The sequence below is a fragment of the Sminthopsis crassicaudata genome, chromosome 1, assembly GCF_048593235.1.
Source record: "Sminthopsis crassicaudata isolate SCR6 chromosome 1, ASM4859323v1, whole genome shotgun sequence".
NCBI classification, from domain to species: Eukaryota; Metazoa; Chordata; class Mammalia; order Dasyuromorphia; family Dasyuridae; genus Sminthopsis; species Sminthopsis crassicaudata.
Window position 1 is genome coordinate 172,957,052 of NC_133617.1, and position 17,074 is coordinate 172,974,125.

Sequence of the window (17,074 nt, forward strand, 5' to 3'; positions counted from 1 at the left end):
TAGAGAAAAGTAGTTCATTATGTTTGCCATTTGCCCAAGACCTAAGTGCATCTATAGAATATATAACTCCTTACTCTTGCCTCAAATTATTATATTAATGCACTCAGTCCTACTGCTGTTTGTTTTAAACTGGACAAGGTCAAGTCCATTATAAACTATAAATAGATACTTAATTTTGAGTCCTCTATCAGGGATGCATTACATGAAGAAAGAGGCCATTTTAAAGAAGGCAAGAAAGAAAAAAGTCTCATATTATGTACAGTCCAAGAAAAAACCTTAAGTAAAATATCTGGGGTTTTAAAACTATAAAATAGTTTAAAGGGAGCTTCTTCCTTCACTCAGAATCCCAGTTTTGAGAAGCAGCATTCTTTACCCACATAAAATCTTTTCAGACTTTTTTCCCCACAAAAGTAGTGACATACACTGCTGTAATCCCTGTAAAGTAGTCCTGGGCTTGAATTTTAATAAATGCAGATTAGTTACACTAACTAATATGGTTGTCTTTTTCATGTATAAGTAGTTTTTCCTTCTGAATGAATTGAACCTCACTTTGTAATCTAGTGTTTTCCTTTTCTGGCTTCTCAAAAACTAAGGCTTTTGAATTTCATTAAGTATATCAAATTGAGTAACACTGATCTTCATTAACCTGTCAGCTAATTCCTGCATATCTCAATGTCAATAGTACAGCTCTATTTTTCCTTCTAAACATAAAGGCAGTTGCCAAAGCCTGTTGGTTTTACATATATAACATCTTTTCTACCTGCCTTTCCTTTGATAATTAACAGGGGAGAGGACACTAGAATTAAGAGGATTGGGAAAGGTTTTAGATTTTACCTGAACTTGAAAGATGTCAAGGAAGTCATTCTGATGTGGATCTTCATCTCTCCCCATTTCAGTCCACCTGCCACTCAGCTGAAGATCTTCCTGAAGTGCAAATCTGAACATGTCACCTCTCCCATCTTCTATCAACTCTAGTGGCTCTCTATCCTCTCCATGATCAAAGATAAAAGCCTCTGGTGTTTAAAGCCCTTCTAGACCATGCTTTTCAAACTCCCTACCCTTGTACCTTTCTGGTTCTCTTACACCTTCCCATTCCTTCTGACCCTTTAATCTGTGATCCAAGGTGCTGGCCTCCTTGCTGTTTATTCTTCAGACCATGATAGCTCCAATTCCAGGCATTTTCATTGGTTGCAATTCATGCCTAGAATGTACCATCCTTAGTCTCCATCTGTTGGCTTTCCTGACTTTTAAGTCCCATCTTTCATAGACATCCTATCCTGGTCCCTCTTAATTTTAGCACCTCTCTCAGATGATTATTTACAATTTTTCTTGTATATAGTTGTTTGCATGTCATTTTCTCCCTCCCCCCATCAAATTGTGAACTACTTAAGAACCAGAACATCTTTTGCTTTATTTTGTATCTCCTGTGCTTAGTACAGTTCCTGGCAAATAGTAAGCACTCAATAGTTATTGTCTGGCTAAGAAAAGAGAAAAGACATTCCTGGAATAGGGCCTTTTATTGTCATTATAATTGGATAGAGTAAAAAAAAAAGATATTGTTTGGGCTTACCAAGTAGGGCAAATAAGGAAGTGGAAAATGCATTAAAGTGGCATATTAATTTTTTTCTTGTCAATTTAATCCCTGTAGAAAATTCCTTCCACTGATGCATATCCATAACTCAACTGTAATCAAGAGACTCTCATGCCTTGGGCATGGAGAAACTGTGCTTGCCTAGGGTCAAAAGTTAGCAAGTGTCAAAATAAGAACTTAAGGTCTGATTTTTCTAACTGAATTCCAACCCTCAGTCCAATAGACCACACTGTCTATATAAAATAAGAACTTTAGGATCCCTGTTTCTATCACAACTCAGCTCAAAGGCCACCACCTACTTCATCTTTTCTGATTTCTTCCAGTTGTTAGTTCTTTATTTACAGATGAGGAAACTGAGACCTAGAGAAGTTAAGATGATTTGCCTCTTGATCATTCAGGCAGGGAATGGCAGAGCTAGGATTCCCCCTCACAATCCCTTACTTTAAATTCAAGTTCTTTCCACTATTATCCACTGGTCTACAGAATCAAGAGCTCACTAAATCAAATGAGGAGCTGAACACTTACAAACTCTCCTAGGTATAAGTATTCTTCTGGATGACAAATCATTCAGATCTGTAAACAAGCATATACTTAGGAAAAACCACAACTTATGGCTTAAGGTAAAAATAATTTTAATATACAACAAGCATATCGAATGCTTTTAATATATGAAGAAAAAATGGCTTCTACTGCCTCTCTGCCCACCTTTATCATGACGCTGCATTCTTGACACTTAAGTCCTTTCTATATGAATACAAGAAACTGATGTCCTACTCCAGGTTTCAAACAGAAAAACACCCAGAAACATTCACAAAATAAGGAAAGTGTCGTTGAGTCTTTGGAAAGAATTCAGACTGGCTTTTTACCCACTTGTTTTCCTTCAACCTATCAGCAAATGACATTTTCCTTCAAAAACAAACACAAATAGTACTCAGGTGAAAATAATTTTATCCTTCAGTATATACTACATTAATGATAGCACAGTATTTTAAAAGTAAGTTGAAAAATTTCATGTTCCACTCTGTTTAGACACATTTCATTTTAATTTTTTCATGGGAAAACTATCAACAGATATATGTATTCAGTAAAATCTAATTATCTAATTTTTTTCACTGTTATGGGAAAAGAGCATTTCTTCCCCACCCAAAAAGCTCTGCTCACACTTATTTCCTAAACAACATAGGATTAGACAGACATGTAAAAGTTTTATTTACAATGTTTTTATAAAAAATTCAGCATGTTTCTATTTTTTTTCAAAGTTGCAATATTTCAAAGGTGTTTTAAGACAGAAGTATTTGGAACACACCTGATTCAGTTCTCATAGCTAAGATTTCAAAGCTATGAGTGTGTGCTTTTTCCAAGCCCTTGAATGATTTTATGATTTTATATGTATATTATAGCTATATATACATGTGTGTATATTTTAAAATTAGGCCTTAGTGAAACTAAAGACCAGTTTAGATTTGGACAAAGCTCTGAGTTAACCTTGAACCATTAATTGCTTGTGTATTCAAGGCTGCCAACTTACGTGCATGCTTGTCTATGGAGATTATCCCAAAATGTCATATTTCCCTCTTTGCCTCCAACAGCCCTGAACCATCCTATGCTCACAACTGTTTGACTATGATTCCACTGAAAGAGGACCTCCCTCTTTGCTTTTTAGTATTAAACAGCATAAAAAGATGACTGACTAGTGCAATACCCAGACGCTTAAGTGGGACTTTTAAGTGTCTCACTAATAATTAAGCAAACTGACTAGAAGGAATAAGCTGGTAAATGGGCCTCTTTGATGGCTATTTGCAAAAAGTTCATTTTTACCTTGATTATACATAACGATTCAGCTTTGTCTAAGACCTAGCCCTGAAGAAGAAACAGATTTCTCAAAAGAGCATCCTCCTCATCCTGTTTTATTCTTAGTCAAAGAGAAGCTATGACAATTGCTATCAGCTCTAGCTCTAGGTTTAAAAGGCATTTTGCAAATGCTATGCTGGCTTGAAGGTATGACCGCACTGAAGGACTATTAAAAGGTAGTAACTGCTCCAGTGAGGGGGAAGGGGGGGGAACATAAGCTAATGCAAGATGGAATAAGTGGTTAACTATTTTGGAGGCCTAGAGGAAGCTGGACTTATTTGCAATATGCCAGAAATAAAGAAAAAATCATTGAAAAGGCACCAAGATGGGACTGAAATCTGCTCTGTTGTGCTCAATAGAAATGGATCAAAGTTAAAAAGGTAATATTAAACTGTGGTAAGAAAAGGAAAAACCAGATAGTCATACTAAAAATTTATTGACACTAAATGCTGTATTCAGGGGACCTCTCAGAAGGTGGACACAGCCTCCTAAGTGAGTAATGTAAATGAATGAGAAATTAGGGGTAAGCATAAGTTTTTATAAGAAAATAATTTAAAAGCTATTAAGGGTACCTTGAAAAGGTGACAAGCAGCAGGTGGAAAGTTATCAATTGAAAATGCTTTTTTGTGGCAATTAATGCCAAGAGAATAAGTTAAAAAGCATTTTTAAAAGACTTAAAAATGAGAAACATCTGCAATAAGCCCAAGTGTGGGTGAAAAGATGTTCTAAAGCTTCCCATTCTAATTCTGCAAGCTAGAAATTATTCTCTATCAAATATTCAGACAACATTCTCTTATTTTTAATCTCAGGGCAGTATCACAGTATTAAATTACATCTTAATATTCCCTTTGGGAAAGAAGAATTCTCACTAGGGCTTTCCTATGCTTTTACAATTGGCCCCCATTAAATATAGCAATGCCAGTTTTCACTTGCTAACCTGGCCTACTATCTCACTATTTTCTATGGGAATTCTTTAACTACATCTTTTGGCCTACTTCCTTCTTCCATGGCTGGAGAATGTAAATAGTTTTCAAAGGGTTGTATAAGACAACTACTGCCATATCTCTAAGTCCAAATAAGCACCATGAAAATTCCATTTTTATCTTATTTCCATTGCTCAATTAACTCTGATGTCAAAATAAGTGTCAGTATTGCATACAACCCAACAGAAAAGAAGGTTGAACTGTAGTCATTGCATAGAAATGGGAAATGTGAACAACCTGAAACAGGATACTCTTCATACTGAGCAGGCTGTCTCTCTGCATCCTAACTAATCCAAAGGTTTTCTGGATTAACTAATTCAAAGGCTAACCAATGAGGAGGATAGACATAAAGATAGTAGTTTAAAAGGACCAAGGACTCCATGAATTTCCGAAGTCAGATTACTAGCCAAAGTCTCTGTGGTTATGAGGATTTGGCAGTGCATGTTTTCTCTTAGCAGAGTTAATTTTCAAAGTTTAAAATAAAAAAAGCAAATTTTATCACCAATTCACTAGGATTTTTTTTGGAGAAAGTAATCAGAGAATGTGAGACAAAATAGATTGTGGTTTTGGAAAGAAAGGCATTCTGCTTGATTCCTTTCTTTCCTTGTTCCATCTTTCCTTTTAAATGATTTCTAGAGATTTATGCCAAATTGAGCCCAATGGATTGACTACTCTATCCACAGGTTTACTGCCTATTCTATGTAGCCTAGAAGATAATAAACATTGTAGTCTAAACATTTTAACCTGAACAAAATCCTAACTTTTTTCCTTAAAGGCTTACCATGAAAATGCTTAATGTTCTTTGGGTTTATTTGGGAAACAGTGTATAAGGCATCATAAAAAGAAACATGGGGATGAGAGGGCACTTGAGAGGTTTTTACATTAATGTTGAGATCTAAAATTTCCAGCATCATCTCAGTGGTTAACCTTTTACCAAAGCATCTAGTAAATATGTTAAACCTAATAGCAATGAATTAATAATACATTTTTGGTACAAATGATTTATAAACAACAGATGTCAGTTTGCACTAAAATTTAAAGAACTGTTTCAACTCAGTTTTTGTTTTAAAACAAAAGACTTTCTTAGGCTCCATTGTGTGCTGTTCTCTTTCCTATTATCACTGTGCTTTCTTGTTCCCAATTCCATTAGTTGCAATGAAATGAACTTTAGGAAAACCATTTGTGATTTCTTTTCCTGTAGGGTTCTCTTTTGTATCTTGTCGCAGAGGCTTTTTCCGGTATGTCTGTTGGACATGCAGATCAGGAAAAAAATATAAAAGTATTTCAGTGAGAACTTTTCTATATCACTGTAACATACCCCCAACAGTACTCAAAACTTTTTTACTTCTTCACAATGACTCTAGTTGACTTTTTCCTTTCCAAGCTTACTATAGATTATACTTCTTTATTCACAGAACTTTCTAAGTCAAATTGGCTTAATTTCTATTCTTTGCACACAAGTTTCTATCTTTTGCCTTCATGCAACACAATCTCCTTTATAGCCCTGAAGGGCTCCCTCTCTTCACTTCTACTTTTTTTTGAACTGCTAGCTTCCTTTAAGGCTCAGCTCAATAGCCATCTCCTACATGAGACCTATCTTGAGTTCCCCCATTTGCTAGTATCCCTTCTTTACCACTCAAATTACCTTAGACATGGGTGCTTTGTACAGATTTTATATTTACTTATCTGTATACCTATAGTTTCTTACCAATAGAATATAAGCTTCTTGAGGTTAAGAAATGCTTTATTTTTGTCTCTATCCCCAGCACTTATTACAGTACCTACCATGTATTAAGTGCTTAATAAATGCTGATTTAATGCATGGATGAAGACAGAATTTCCTTTTATTTAAAGCTAGAATATCCTCTTAAGCTCTATTTACATATGACAATTAGATAGAAGTCAAAGTAGTTGCATAATTTTAAAGCTTATTTTTTTTCCTCCTAATCTATACTAGCCTATGTATTTTCTTATGTGACTATTGCTATAGTAATTATCTCTCCAGTAAGTGTAACCAGATTTTTGGACTCAAGGAGATCTGTCTATGCATGTTTGAATACCTCGTTATATAAGGACTCAATGAAATGCTATTGAGGCTGTAGCATGAAAAGCCAAGGTACTGGTCCTTACCTGAATTGGCTTGTGCCATTTCCCCACTACCCTCCCAAAATACAGGAGCTCTACCTGTAAAGGCTGAGCAAGGAAATTATTTTTAAGACAGTCAAAGGTATCACCTAGGATTGAGAATGAAATCATATAATTTGCTCACAAAAGGCTCTGGTCTAATTTGAGCCAATGTAACCAATTCTAGCCCTTACTGGACTGTACAATCTGCTTTTCTTTGTTCCTGGCCGTGAAGTAGCAAAGTGAATGACTCTCTTAGCTCCCTCTGATACGATCAGCAACTTAACCAATTTCATGTGCAATTATCCCTAGAAAGTATCCCTGGATACTTATCTTTTGTAGCTTACATTCAAAGGCAAATTTACCAAGCCAATTTCAGTGTTAGTTTCTCTATGATTTGGCTAAAATTATAAGTAGAAAATAAGAAGGAACTATTTATTTCTCTATAGAAACAGAAAACAGTTGAATACAATTTCAAATATTATTTTGTATGTCAAATTTATCTTTTTCTAATGCTCTTTATTTTTGTTCCACTCCTATAAAAATAGATTAATTTAAAATTTCATTCATTTGTGATCTATGCTTTATTATTTTTTTTATCAGTTTTTAAACAAAAGAGTTGTTATAAAGTTGTTTATTGAATCCATCTCCTTTTCTGGATATAATACTTGATAAGAAAAAGGCAAATATGACCTTTCTTTACTCAATAATTTGAAAGAAATTCTTTCAAATGAATATCAAAGGCCACAACTCTGACTGATAACATAATAGCAAGATTTAAAAAAAAAACTCATTTACAAAAAACATTTTTTTTTGGCTATTTGTTTTTGTATGTAAGATTTCCTGGACCAAGATCAATTATATGAGACAATACTCTCAAACTTCCGACTTTGAAAGTACAAAGCAAACATGATGTCAAAATGTAGAAATCTATAAAAAAAGATAACATTCTTACCCATCTAAGAACACTTATTTTAACTCACCTGAACATAAAAATTTAAGAATAAGATGACTAATGTGAGCATGTAAGAAGACTGGAAGATGAGACAGCCAAAAGGAAAACCACAAGGTATCACAACTGCACTCAGGGTGTGTGATATAGTTAGCACAAATTGGATCTGTAAGAGATACACAAAAATTAGAGCTATAAATGAATAAACTTTTGAGTCACATAAAATCTTCTTCAAAATCATGAGGCTTGTTCCTTAAGCTTTTCTGAGTTTAGCAAGACATATTAAAATAATTTCAACAATTCTTTTATCCTAGATAGAATATTTGTAAATATATAATTGTCCATTATATGAAATATATGATGTATAATTAAATTATATTCCATATAATTATAATTTCATAGATTGTAGGCCATAGGGAAAAGAATTCTGAATTTAGAATTGGATTTTGTTATTCAGTTGTTTTCAATTATGTCTGATTCTGTATGATCCCATTTAGGATTTTCTTGACAAAGGTACAAAAATGGTTTGCCATTTCCTTCTCTAATTCATTTTACACATATGGAAACTGAGGCAAACAGGAGTAAATTATTAGCCCAGAGTCACACAGTTAATAAGTGTCTGAGGCCAGATTTGAATGTAGGAGGATGAATCTTCCCGAATATAGACCTGACATACTATCTACTGTGCCATTAGCTGCCCTTTGAATTAAAGATTTGGGTTCAGATCCTGGCTCTGCCACTAAAATACTTGTGTAATCTCTCTGGGCTTTAGTTTTCTTTTACATAAAAGGAAAGAATAAGACTGGATGATTTCTAATGTCCTCTCCAGCTCTAAATCTATGATCCAAGGATTCTGTAAGAGTCATAACCTTCTTTTTTTTAATCTCACTTGTCTATTTACCTTAGACGGAAAGTTGGTTTCAGTGTCAAAAAGCCAGGTTTAAGCCCTGTCTTTGTCCAGAGGCAATTTACTTAAATCCTCATTGCTCACGGCACATCTTTAAGACTATAGATTGCAAAGAAGGTGCCAATCTACATTGGTTGAGTCCTTTCTAAACCCAAAACCCCTTAAACTGAAGACATTAAAATTCTGTTTCCCTTTCCCTCTCCAAAAGACTATGATTTCCTCCAAATCTTACAGTGAATGAATAATGAGATTCTAATTATCTAATTTATAAGAGAAAAAAAAAGAGATTTTAGACTATAAATAAATTTGAAAGTTTTCTTAGTGAAGCAATATGACATAACTGATAAAGAATCCTGGCCCTGTCAGTAATTATCTATTTGACCTTGACCAGCTGCTTCACATCACATATGACTATAATGTTCTCCAATTATAAAATGAGGAAAATGGTCCATAGTAGGTGTTCTCCATAGATATTTTGAGCCTTAATATTTTAAAATATTATATAAACTTTATGTAATGAGGAACTTATTGTCTATTTCAAAGTAGCAGCTAACCCACCTTTCTCTGCTACCCATATATAGATAAAGGATATTCTAATATACAAGGGTTAGTTCTTTTAAAGTCAGCCATCAAAACTATGAGAGTTTAACAGAATAGATATCCTGGGTATCCTCTCCTCTTCCATGAAAGTATGTAGATGTTATTACGTGGCCTTTAAAAGGAAAAAAGTTGAAATAACAGTTCACATACCAGTTGTGCCTGTGTGAGGTATTTCTTCCACCATAGATACTTGTGCATGGATGGAATTACTGAGAGTCCATAGTAGGAATACATTAGAATGTGGATAAAGCTGTTCAATGTTGGTCCAAAAAAACCTGTGAAAAGAACAAGAAAACGACTATTTAATTTCTTAAATTATCATGATCAAGTCCATTAAGGTCAAAACACAACTCTTTTTTTTTTAAAGTTCTTTGCTGTGTATAAAAGATAGAAATCATTAAGTAATCCTGATACCACTATCTAATAATAATTATTCCAAAGGCTATACTCTGGCTATGTCCTTTCTTACTCTAAATATTTAGGTCAAGTTTATTGTTGGAAGGGTTGCATCATAATTTTTTTTTTTGCTTTTTCCAGAAAGACTATAGTTTCCATAAGGTCCCTGTTTTTTTCTTATTAGACTAATGAAGATGACACATGCTCCTAGGTTGCTATTAATTTGACTATAACCAATCTGCAAATATGTATGAGCATCTACCACATGGATATGGAGATATATAACAGATCGTTAGAGGCCATCCCATAAATAAATATGCTCAATGCCTGGATGATAATATAAGTTGTGATATCTTTATCCTATCTAAGTCTTGAGATCCTATACAAAGCTCAAATTGTATTTTGATGCCTCCATAAAGCTTTCCCTGGTGCTCCTTTATCTAAAAAGGTTCATTTCTTCCTGTGAAATCTCATAGTGTTTGACTAATATCCCTTTTTGGACCTTACATTTTATTTTGAATGAGCTTTTCCCCCTACACACCTCATTTTTCCCACTGAATTGTAAACTTCTCAAGGGCAAAGATGTGCCCTTATTTATTTGATTTATATTAGCAATTGCCCTAGCTCCTAGCACAGTGCCTTCTATATAGTAGGCACTTAATATGTGATGGGCAGATAGAAGATTGTAAAATGAGAAAAATGCTTTGGCTTTTTAAATCTCTTACAGCTCTGAATTTATTACCTTAAGGTCCTGAGAGATAATGAACAGATGAAAACACTTGTGCTCTTGTTTGGCAATGCCAAAGAGTCATTAAATACCATTTTTTAGTTCTGTTGGGCAATAAACTGATAACTACAAGAAAGAGATGCCCACACACAGTGTGGACTTAAAGCAAAACTTTGAATATATTATTTTTGAATACATTCAAACACATTATAAATGCTTTTGTATTGAATACAATTATGAGTATAATATAATATGAATACAAATGAAAATTTGAACACATTACATCCTTGCTGTAGTTTGTCCAATATTTGAATAGATACTTGTACTAAAATTTAGAGGAAAACATGTCTGGAGCAGAGATTTATACTTTGGAGAAGATGGTTGCATAACTACTTCGCCATAATAAAATTATCCAACCTTTATAAACATCCCTGGGATGCTAAAGTTTTTGCTAAGCTGAGATAGATTTTTTTTAAATAATGTGATAACATATTGTGATGGGATGGGATGGGGAGAACTTGCTTCTCACTCTGGAATTTCTGCGTTTCTCTGTTGTGTCCTTATCCCTTTATTGTGGGTTGAAGCTAAAAGCTAGAAATCTGTCCCTTTACTTCATTTATTAAATTATGTTAAAAATAATAATGACTATATTTTATTCCTCTAAGGAATTTAAAACTGGATAGCAATCTTGCACATTAATTCCCAAAGCCATAAACCTTTTACTCATTAGATAAATAGAAAAGCAAATGTACATTTGCTATATATGTTAGCTTTATACTTTGTAAAGTGTTTTTCGCACATGATTTCACTTGATTTCCAGAACAACTTGTGAGATAAATAATTTAGTTATCATCATCTCCATTTTAGAGATTAGGAGACTGAATTTAGGCAATTTAGTGGCATACCCAGGATACCACAGCTAGACTAGCTTCATGAGGCAGGATCTTCCTAGTGAAAACAAGTTCCATGACATGTCCATTACTTGACACTGCCTCCCATTAAAATGTTGGTTAACTGAGTATATCACTGGATAAACTATATTTACTTTCACAAAAATACAGATACTGATCTTCATATTGGGACACTGGGTAGCACACTCAATGGAATTTAATTCATGATATTTTTCACTCACCTGAGTTCCTCTGACTTTCATTAACAAAAGCAAATGAGTAATTACTAAATACCATTTTTATAATATTCAACCTAGCATGTAATTTGTTATTTGCAAAATATTCTATTAACACCAACCAGGAGCCTTTGGGTACAGCTATTGTTTCATATTTATTTTTAAATCTGAGGAATGTGAGCACTGATAAATAAAAGTCAAGCTTGTTTGTTATCCTTTGGATTCTCTAGTATCATGCCCACTTCTATAAGCACTTAAAGAAACCTTTTGGGAGAGATACTTTCAAAGGACTTTATTTTCTGCTTCACACTGGTTTCAATTTGCATTTTTATCATTAATTGGGGAAATCCAGTTACTTGTTCTTGTGATTTTAAGTAAGAGAATCAACACAGAGGCCCAAACCTCTGGTCAAACTGTCTGATGTAAATTTGGCCCACTCTGTTTTTTCAAATACTGGATAAGTTTGGATCTCAGTATTAGGTTATGGAAATAACTTCCATTTTGAGGATAGGGGAAAAGCAAAACACTAAATGGAATAAACTAATGTCAGCTGCATCATAATCTGTGATCATGGGTATTGGTGTGTAGTCTGTGTACTCTCAGAGCTATACTAAAGTAGGATTGTGCAAAAGTATGGGTATTTTGATGTTTTGCAAAGCTTAAAGAAATTTTAGCTTAAAAAAAATCATTCCTGATTTTGCCAGTCTCAAGTCCCTGAAGCCAGAATCAAGTCCTTGGGTCCTAAAGATGTGAAGCATCCACCTCTGCTCTTGCAGCTTATGCTGTTGGTACAGTCTGAATTGTTAGGACCAGGATCACATTCATTCAGAAGTGAAAAAAATAACCAATCCTTACTTTGTCCACATGGTATCCAGTTCAGAACACACCACCAGATGTTAAACATTGATGTATGATGGTATACATGGAGAAAAGTAATTTGACTGGTTTTCTTCCTCAGAACAAAGAAAATTGTATCCATGAATTCTATCAGTTTGGAGAAGTAGTACCACCACAGAACTCTGGCTACCTGCAAAGTGAAAAAGAAGAATTACTTTTGTTTCAGAGCAGAACACCTATGTGCACTGTCTGTACTGATCTATCATGTATTTACTATGCTTCCCTAAAATCATTCTCTATTTGTATCACAGGCATAGGCTTATCAAATAAAGACCTAAGGCATTTTTCCCCTTTATTTTTCCTTCTCGGCAAGATAAGGACGGGCAAGGGGCAGCTTTGCCTCCTTGCTATTCCAGGCAGACCCCTCAGTGCTTCACACTCCTAACTCCTCATAAGTCTGCTGTTGGAAAATGCCTCATCTATAGCTACTACCTTTATAATAACTTATATTTAAACCTAAGATACCATTAGAGATACTGCATCATGTTCTCTTTTCCAGCTAATTAAGATTGTATTGCTTAACATCAATGTAAAAGAGGCTTATTCTGCATAAAGTTTTATACTTCCCTCTCATTGTTTGAAATCCTCCCCCACCCAATAAAACCCAAAACCCTCTAAAGAGACTTCTGAGTTGACAATACTGAAAGAATTGTATGGAAGCCCAAATTCATGATGATAAGAATCATAATTAAAGTGGGTGATACTCTATTAGTTGAGCAGTGAATTGGTGCAGACATTCTGGAAAGAGATTTATAAATGTTGCTAAACTGGGTATTCTTTGGTCTGTAAATACCAAAAAACAGGCAAAATATTTATAGCATCTCTTTTCCTAGCATCAAAGAACTAGAAACTAAGGAGGATCCCATCAGTTGGATGATAAGTAAATAAACTGTGCTGTTTGAATGTAATGAAATACTATTTTGCTGTAAGAAATGAAGAAAGATAGTTTTTTGGTTTTAAAATTTAGTATTTTTCACAATTACATATAAAAATAATTTTACATACTTTTTAAAAATGTTGAGTTCCAAGTTCTTTTTCTTTCTTTTTGATCTCCTCTCTCCTTGAGAAGGCAAGCAGTTCGATATAGATTTTATGTGCACAGCCATGCAAAATATATTTCCCTATTAGTCATGTTGTGAAAGAAAACACAGAACAAAAGAAAAAAAAAAGAAAAAGAAAGGGGGAAAGTTTGCTTCTATCTGCACTGACTCCATCTTTCTCTAGATATAGATAGCATTTTTCATCCTAAATTTTTTGTAATTGTCTTAAATCATTATATTGTTCAGAATGGCTAAGTCAGTCACAGGTAATTATACAAAATATTGCTGTTACAATGTACAATGTTTTCTTGATTCTGTTTACTTTACATCAGTTCATGTAAATTTTTCCAGGTTTAAGAAAGGTGATTTCATGAACTGTGTACAAAGTAATAGCAATGTTGTGGAATGATCAATTGTGAATTACTTTGGTCATTGGCAATGCAATGATCCAATGCTACTCTGAAGGATTTGTGAAGAAAAATGCTATCCATACTCAGATAAAGAACTGATTGTGTCCCAATACAGATTGAGGCATACTGTTTTTGGTTTATTTTTCTTGAGAGTTTTTTTGGGGGAGAGATCTATGTTTTCTTTTGCAACATGATTTTTATAGAAATGTTTTACATAACTTTACATGTGCCTTCTCAATGAGGGTCGGATGGGGAGGAAAGAAGAGAGAGAATCTGGAACTCAAAGTTCTAAAAACAAATGTTAAAAATTGTTTAAATGTAACTGGGGGAAAAGAAAATTAAATTAAAAGAATGTATAGATAAACTTAGTTCAACCCAGATTAAATTATCACATACTTAAAAAAGAAGAAAGATGATTTCAAAGAAACCTGGAAAGATGTATGAAGCAAGAAGAACAAGGCGAGCTTTATAAATATAACATCATAAAAACAATTTAGAAAAATCTAAAAACTCTAATCAACACAGTTAACAACCATGATTCCAAAAGGACTAGTGAAGCATGCTATCTACTTCTAACCAAAGAGATGATAGACTAATGTTGTAGAATGGAACATACATTTTCTGACATAGCCAGCAGAGGAATTTGCTTTGTATAACTATGCATATGTTGAAAGGCTTTTGTTTTGTGTATTTGTGTGTATGTGTGTGTGTGTGTGCCTGTGTGCACATGCAGAAAAGGTGAGGAGAGAAAGAGAAAAGAGAATTTTTAAATTGAAAAATTAAATTACATTTTAAAAACTAATATAGGTGATATAGAACTAAAAGAGAAGTGTTTCCAGAACTGGAGATAGATAAATGTCTTGATTTTCAAAAATGAGGAGGATGGATTCTTTTATATAACTAGATCAATGGATGCATATACTTGGATTTCAATGAGGAGTTTGACTCATAAATTCATGAACAAAATGGAAAGGTATAGCAGTTAAATGTGGATTTGAAACTAGTTGAATAATTATGCTAGTAGTGATTGATGTCTGGAGGGATGTCTCTAATATTGCAGAATTCTTTATTTTGCCTTTTTTTCTGTTCATTTTTAAAAATCAATAGCATTTCTCACTATTATATTTGTAGCTCCAACATCTAATGCATAATAATAGATGCTTGTTGATTGATTGAGTAAAAACATAGACAAACAAATTCCACAAAGATTTATTATGAAGAAGAAGAGGATAGCTAGGTAGTGGAGTAGATAGAGCACTGAGTTTGGAATCAAGAAGTTTTATCTTCCCAAGTTCAAATCTGATCTCAGATACTTATTAGCTATGTGACTCCAGGCAAATCACTTCACCCTGTTTGCCTCAATTCATCATCTATAAAATGAACTGGAGAAGGAAATGGTAAAACACTAATATTTTGCCAAGAAAACTCCAAAGGAGGTAATAGAGAGTCAGACATAACTGAAACAAACATGAATTTGAAGAGGAAGATATTCTGCTTTGAGGAGATTTCAAAATTCTTTTATATAAAGCTCCTTGAAACAAAGATCCATCTTGTTAATGCTAACTTTTTTCTGTGAGGTCACAGAATCATTTACATATATATACTAGGTGCTGGAGGTAGAAATGCAAAAAGTAAACAGTCATTGCCCGCAAGGATCTTACATCTTCTTGGCATATTTATCAGATTTATGAATGTCATGAAGCTTGGGGAGACTTTCAAATAATTGGATAAGAAAATTAGAATCCAAAAAGATTTCAACAGTCATCCTGCATTTATTAAACACATATGATGTGCTAGGCACTGTGATAAGCATTATAATGATAGCACAAGTCTAATAAGATGAAGCTTAACACACACACACACACACACACACACACACACACACACACACACACACACACACATTTAGAAGTTCTACATTTGAGTTTATAAGTTGATAATTTTCCCAGTTAATAAATTGGGAAAGGGAGACTGAATAGTAAAAAAGATCCAAGAAACTGAAAGCTCATCATCAGTTAATAGTACTACTTTTATGAAAAGATAGTGTCCAGAATGAGAAAGGTTATAGTCCCTCAGTGATTAGGGAAATCAGTGATTAAATGGATTGTGACCAGAAGAGGGCCACCAAGAATACAAGGAGACTAAAAGACACCATCTAAAAATAGTTTGGAAGAACTGGGGATTTTAGCTTGGATAATCAGAGATTAGTAGAAGTAGAAGACCTTAGAGCCACCTTCAAGTAACTGAAGGATTGTTATGTGTGAAAGTGATTAAATAACATTTTACATCCCCTGAGAGCAGAACTCGGTAGGGCCAAACCATGGGAGTTACAGGGACTTAAATCATAGGGTTGTAGATTTAGAGCGTGAAAGAACTTTAGAGCTCATTGAATCTAATTCCCCTCATTTTATACATGATCCAACTTAGAGGCTAAGTAACTCACAGAGTTAGCAAGTGTCTGAGGTGAAATGTGAACCTAAGTCTTTTTAACTCTCTAAGTCTAGTATTTTATCTACTATTCCCCAAAATTTCATCTGGATTTAAGAGAAAAAAATTCCTAATAATTAGATGAATCCAAAAGAATAGGATGTTTCAGGAGGTATTCTTAAAGTACAGTCTATATGACTCCTTGTCAGGGATACTGGACAAAGGGTTCCTATTCAAGTATAATAAAAACTCACATTTACATACCACTTTTAAGTTTTGTAAAGTGATTATTATATTATTTAATCTTTATAATAACCCTGAGGCACATTATCTTCATTTTACAGATGAGAAAACTGAGGCAAATGACTTTCCCAGGTAATGAATATATTTGGGAGGAGAGGATTCAACTCAGGCTTTCTTCATTCTAGCAGGTCTGTCTGTTAGGCAAAGCTATCTCTCTAGTATGGATCTAACTAGATGACTTCTGAGGTTTCTTCCAACTTGGAGATTCTGTGATTACTTTTATAGTAGAGATACATAAATGTAAAAAGATGCAGAGCTCTCTCTACTTCACTAGGCCTTTTATATCTTGACTAAATGACAGCTCACCTGTCATTGGGCTTTCAGCATATTGGAACCTCTATATGAATTAACACTGAAAACATAGCAGTCAAAACTGCTAATGTCATTTTAGGCTACAGTGAGAGGCCTGGTGTCTAGATGAGAGAGGAGAGTTTTGATGTATTTTTCCACAATCCAGATCCTATTTGGAGCACTGTGCTAAGTTTTGGATGAGTATTAATAAGTGAGAGAACATCCAGGAGAATTCTGAAAGAGAAATCATTTCATGAGGCTTACTAACAGAACTGAGAATATTAATTTGAAGGAAATTCAGTGAAGAATAATCATACTATGTCTTCTAGGTCTAAATCTATGATCCTGTGTCTATAAAATGTCTGATACATAAGGAAAGGATGAGACTTGTTCTGCTTGGCCATAAAAGACAGAAAGAGGATCAATGGATAGAAATTTCAACCCATGAC

At 34.0% G+C, this 17,074-nt stretch overlaps 1 protein-coding gene across 7 annotated transcripts in view; it reads right to left on the reverse strand.

Moving 5' to 3' along the window:
- Window positions 1–5,410: 5,410 nt before the first annotated feature.
- ELOVL2 (ELOVL fatty acid elongase 2) overlaps window positions 5,411–17,074 on the reverse strand; it is a 120,013-nt gene continuing 108,349 nt past the window's right edge. For all 7 annotated transcript variants that reach the window (XM_074271581.1, XM_074271635.1, XM_074271609.1 and 4 more), the window contains 4 exons: window positions 12,113–12,284; window positions 9,159–9,283; window positions 7,533–7,667; window positions 5,411–5,669 (listed from right to left, as the gene is read on the reverse strand). In XM_074271581.1, coding sequence (XP_074127682.1) covers window positions 5,544–5,669; window positions 7,533–7,667; window positions 9,159–9,283; window positions 12,113–12,284 — 558 coding nt within the window. In that variant the 3' untranslated portion in view covers window positions 5,411–5,543. The remainder of the gene's footprint in view (window positions 5,670–7,532; window positions 7,668–9,158; window positions 9,284–12,112; window positions 12,285–17,074) is intronic.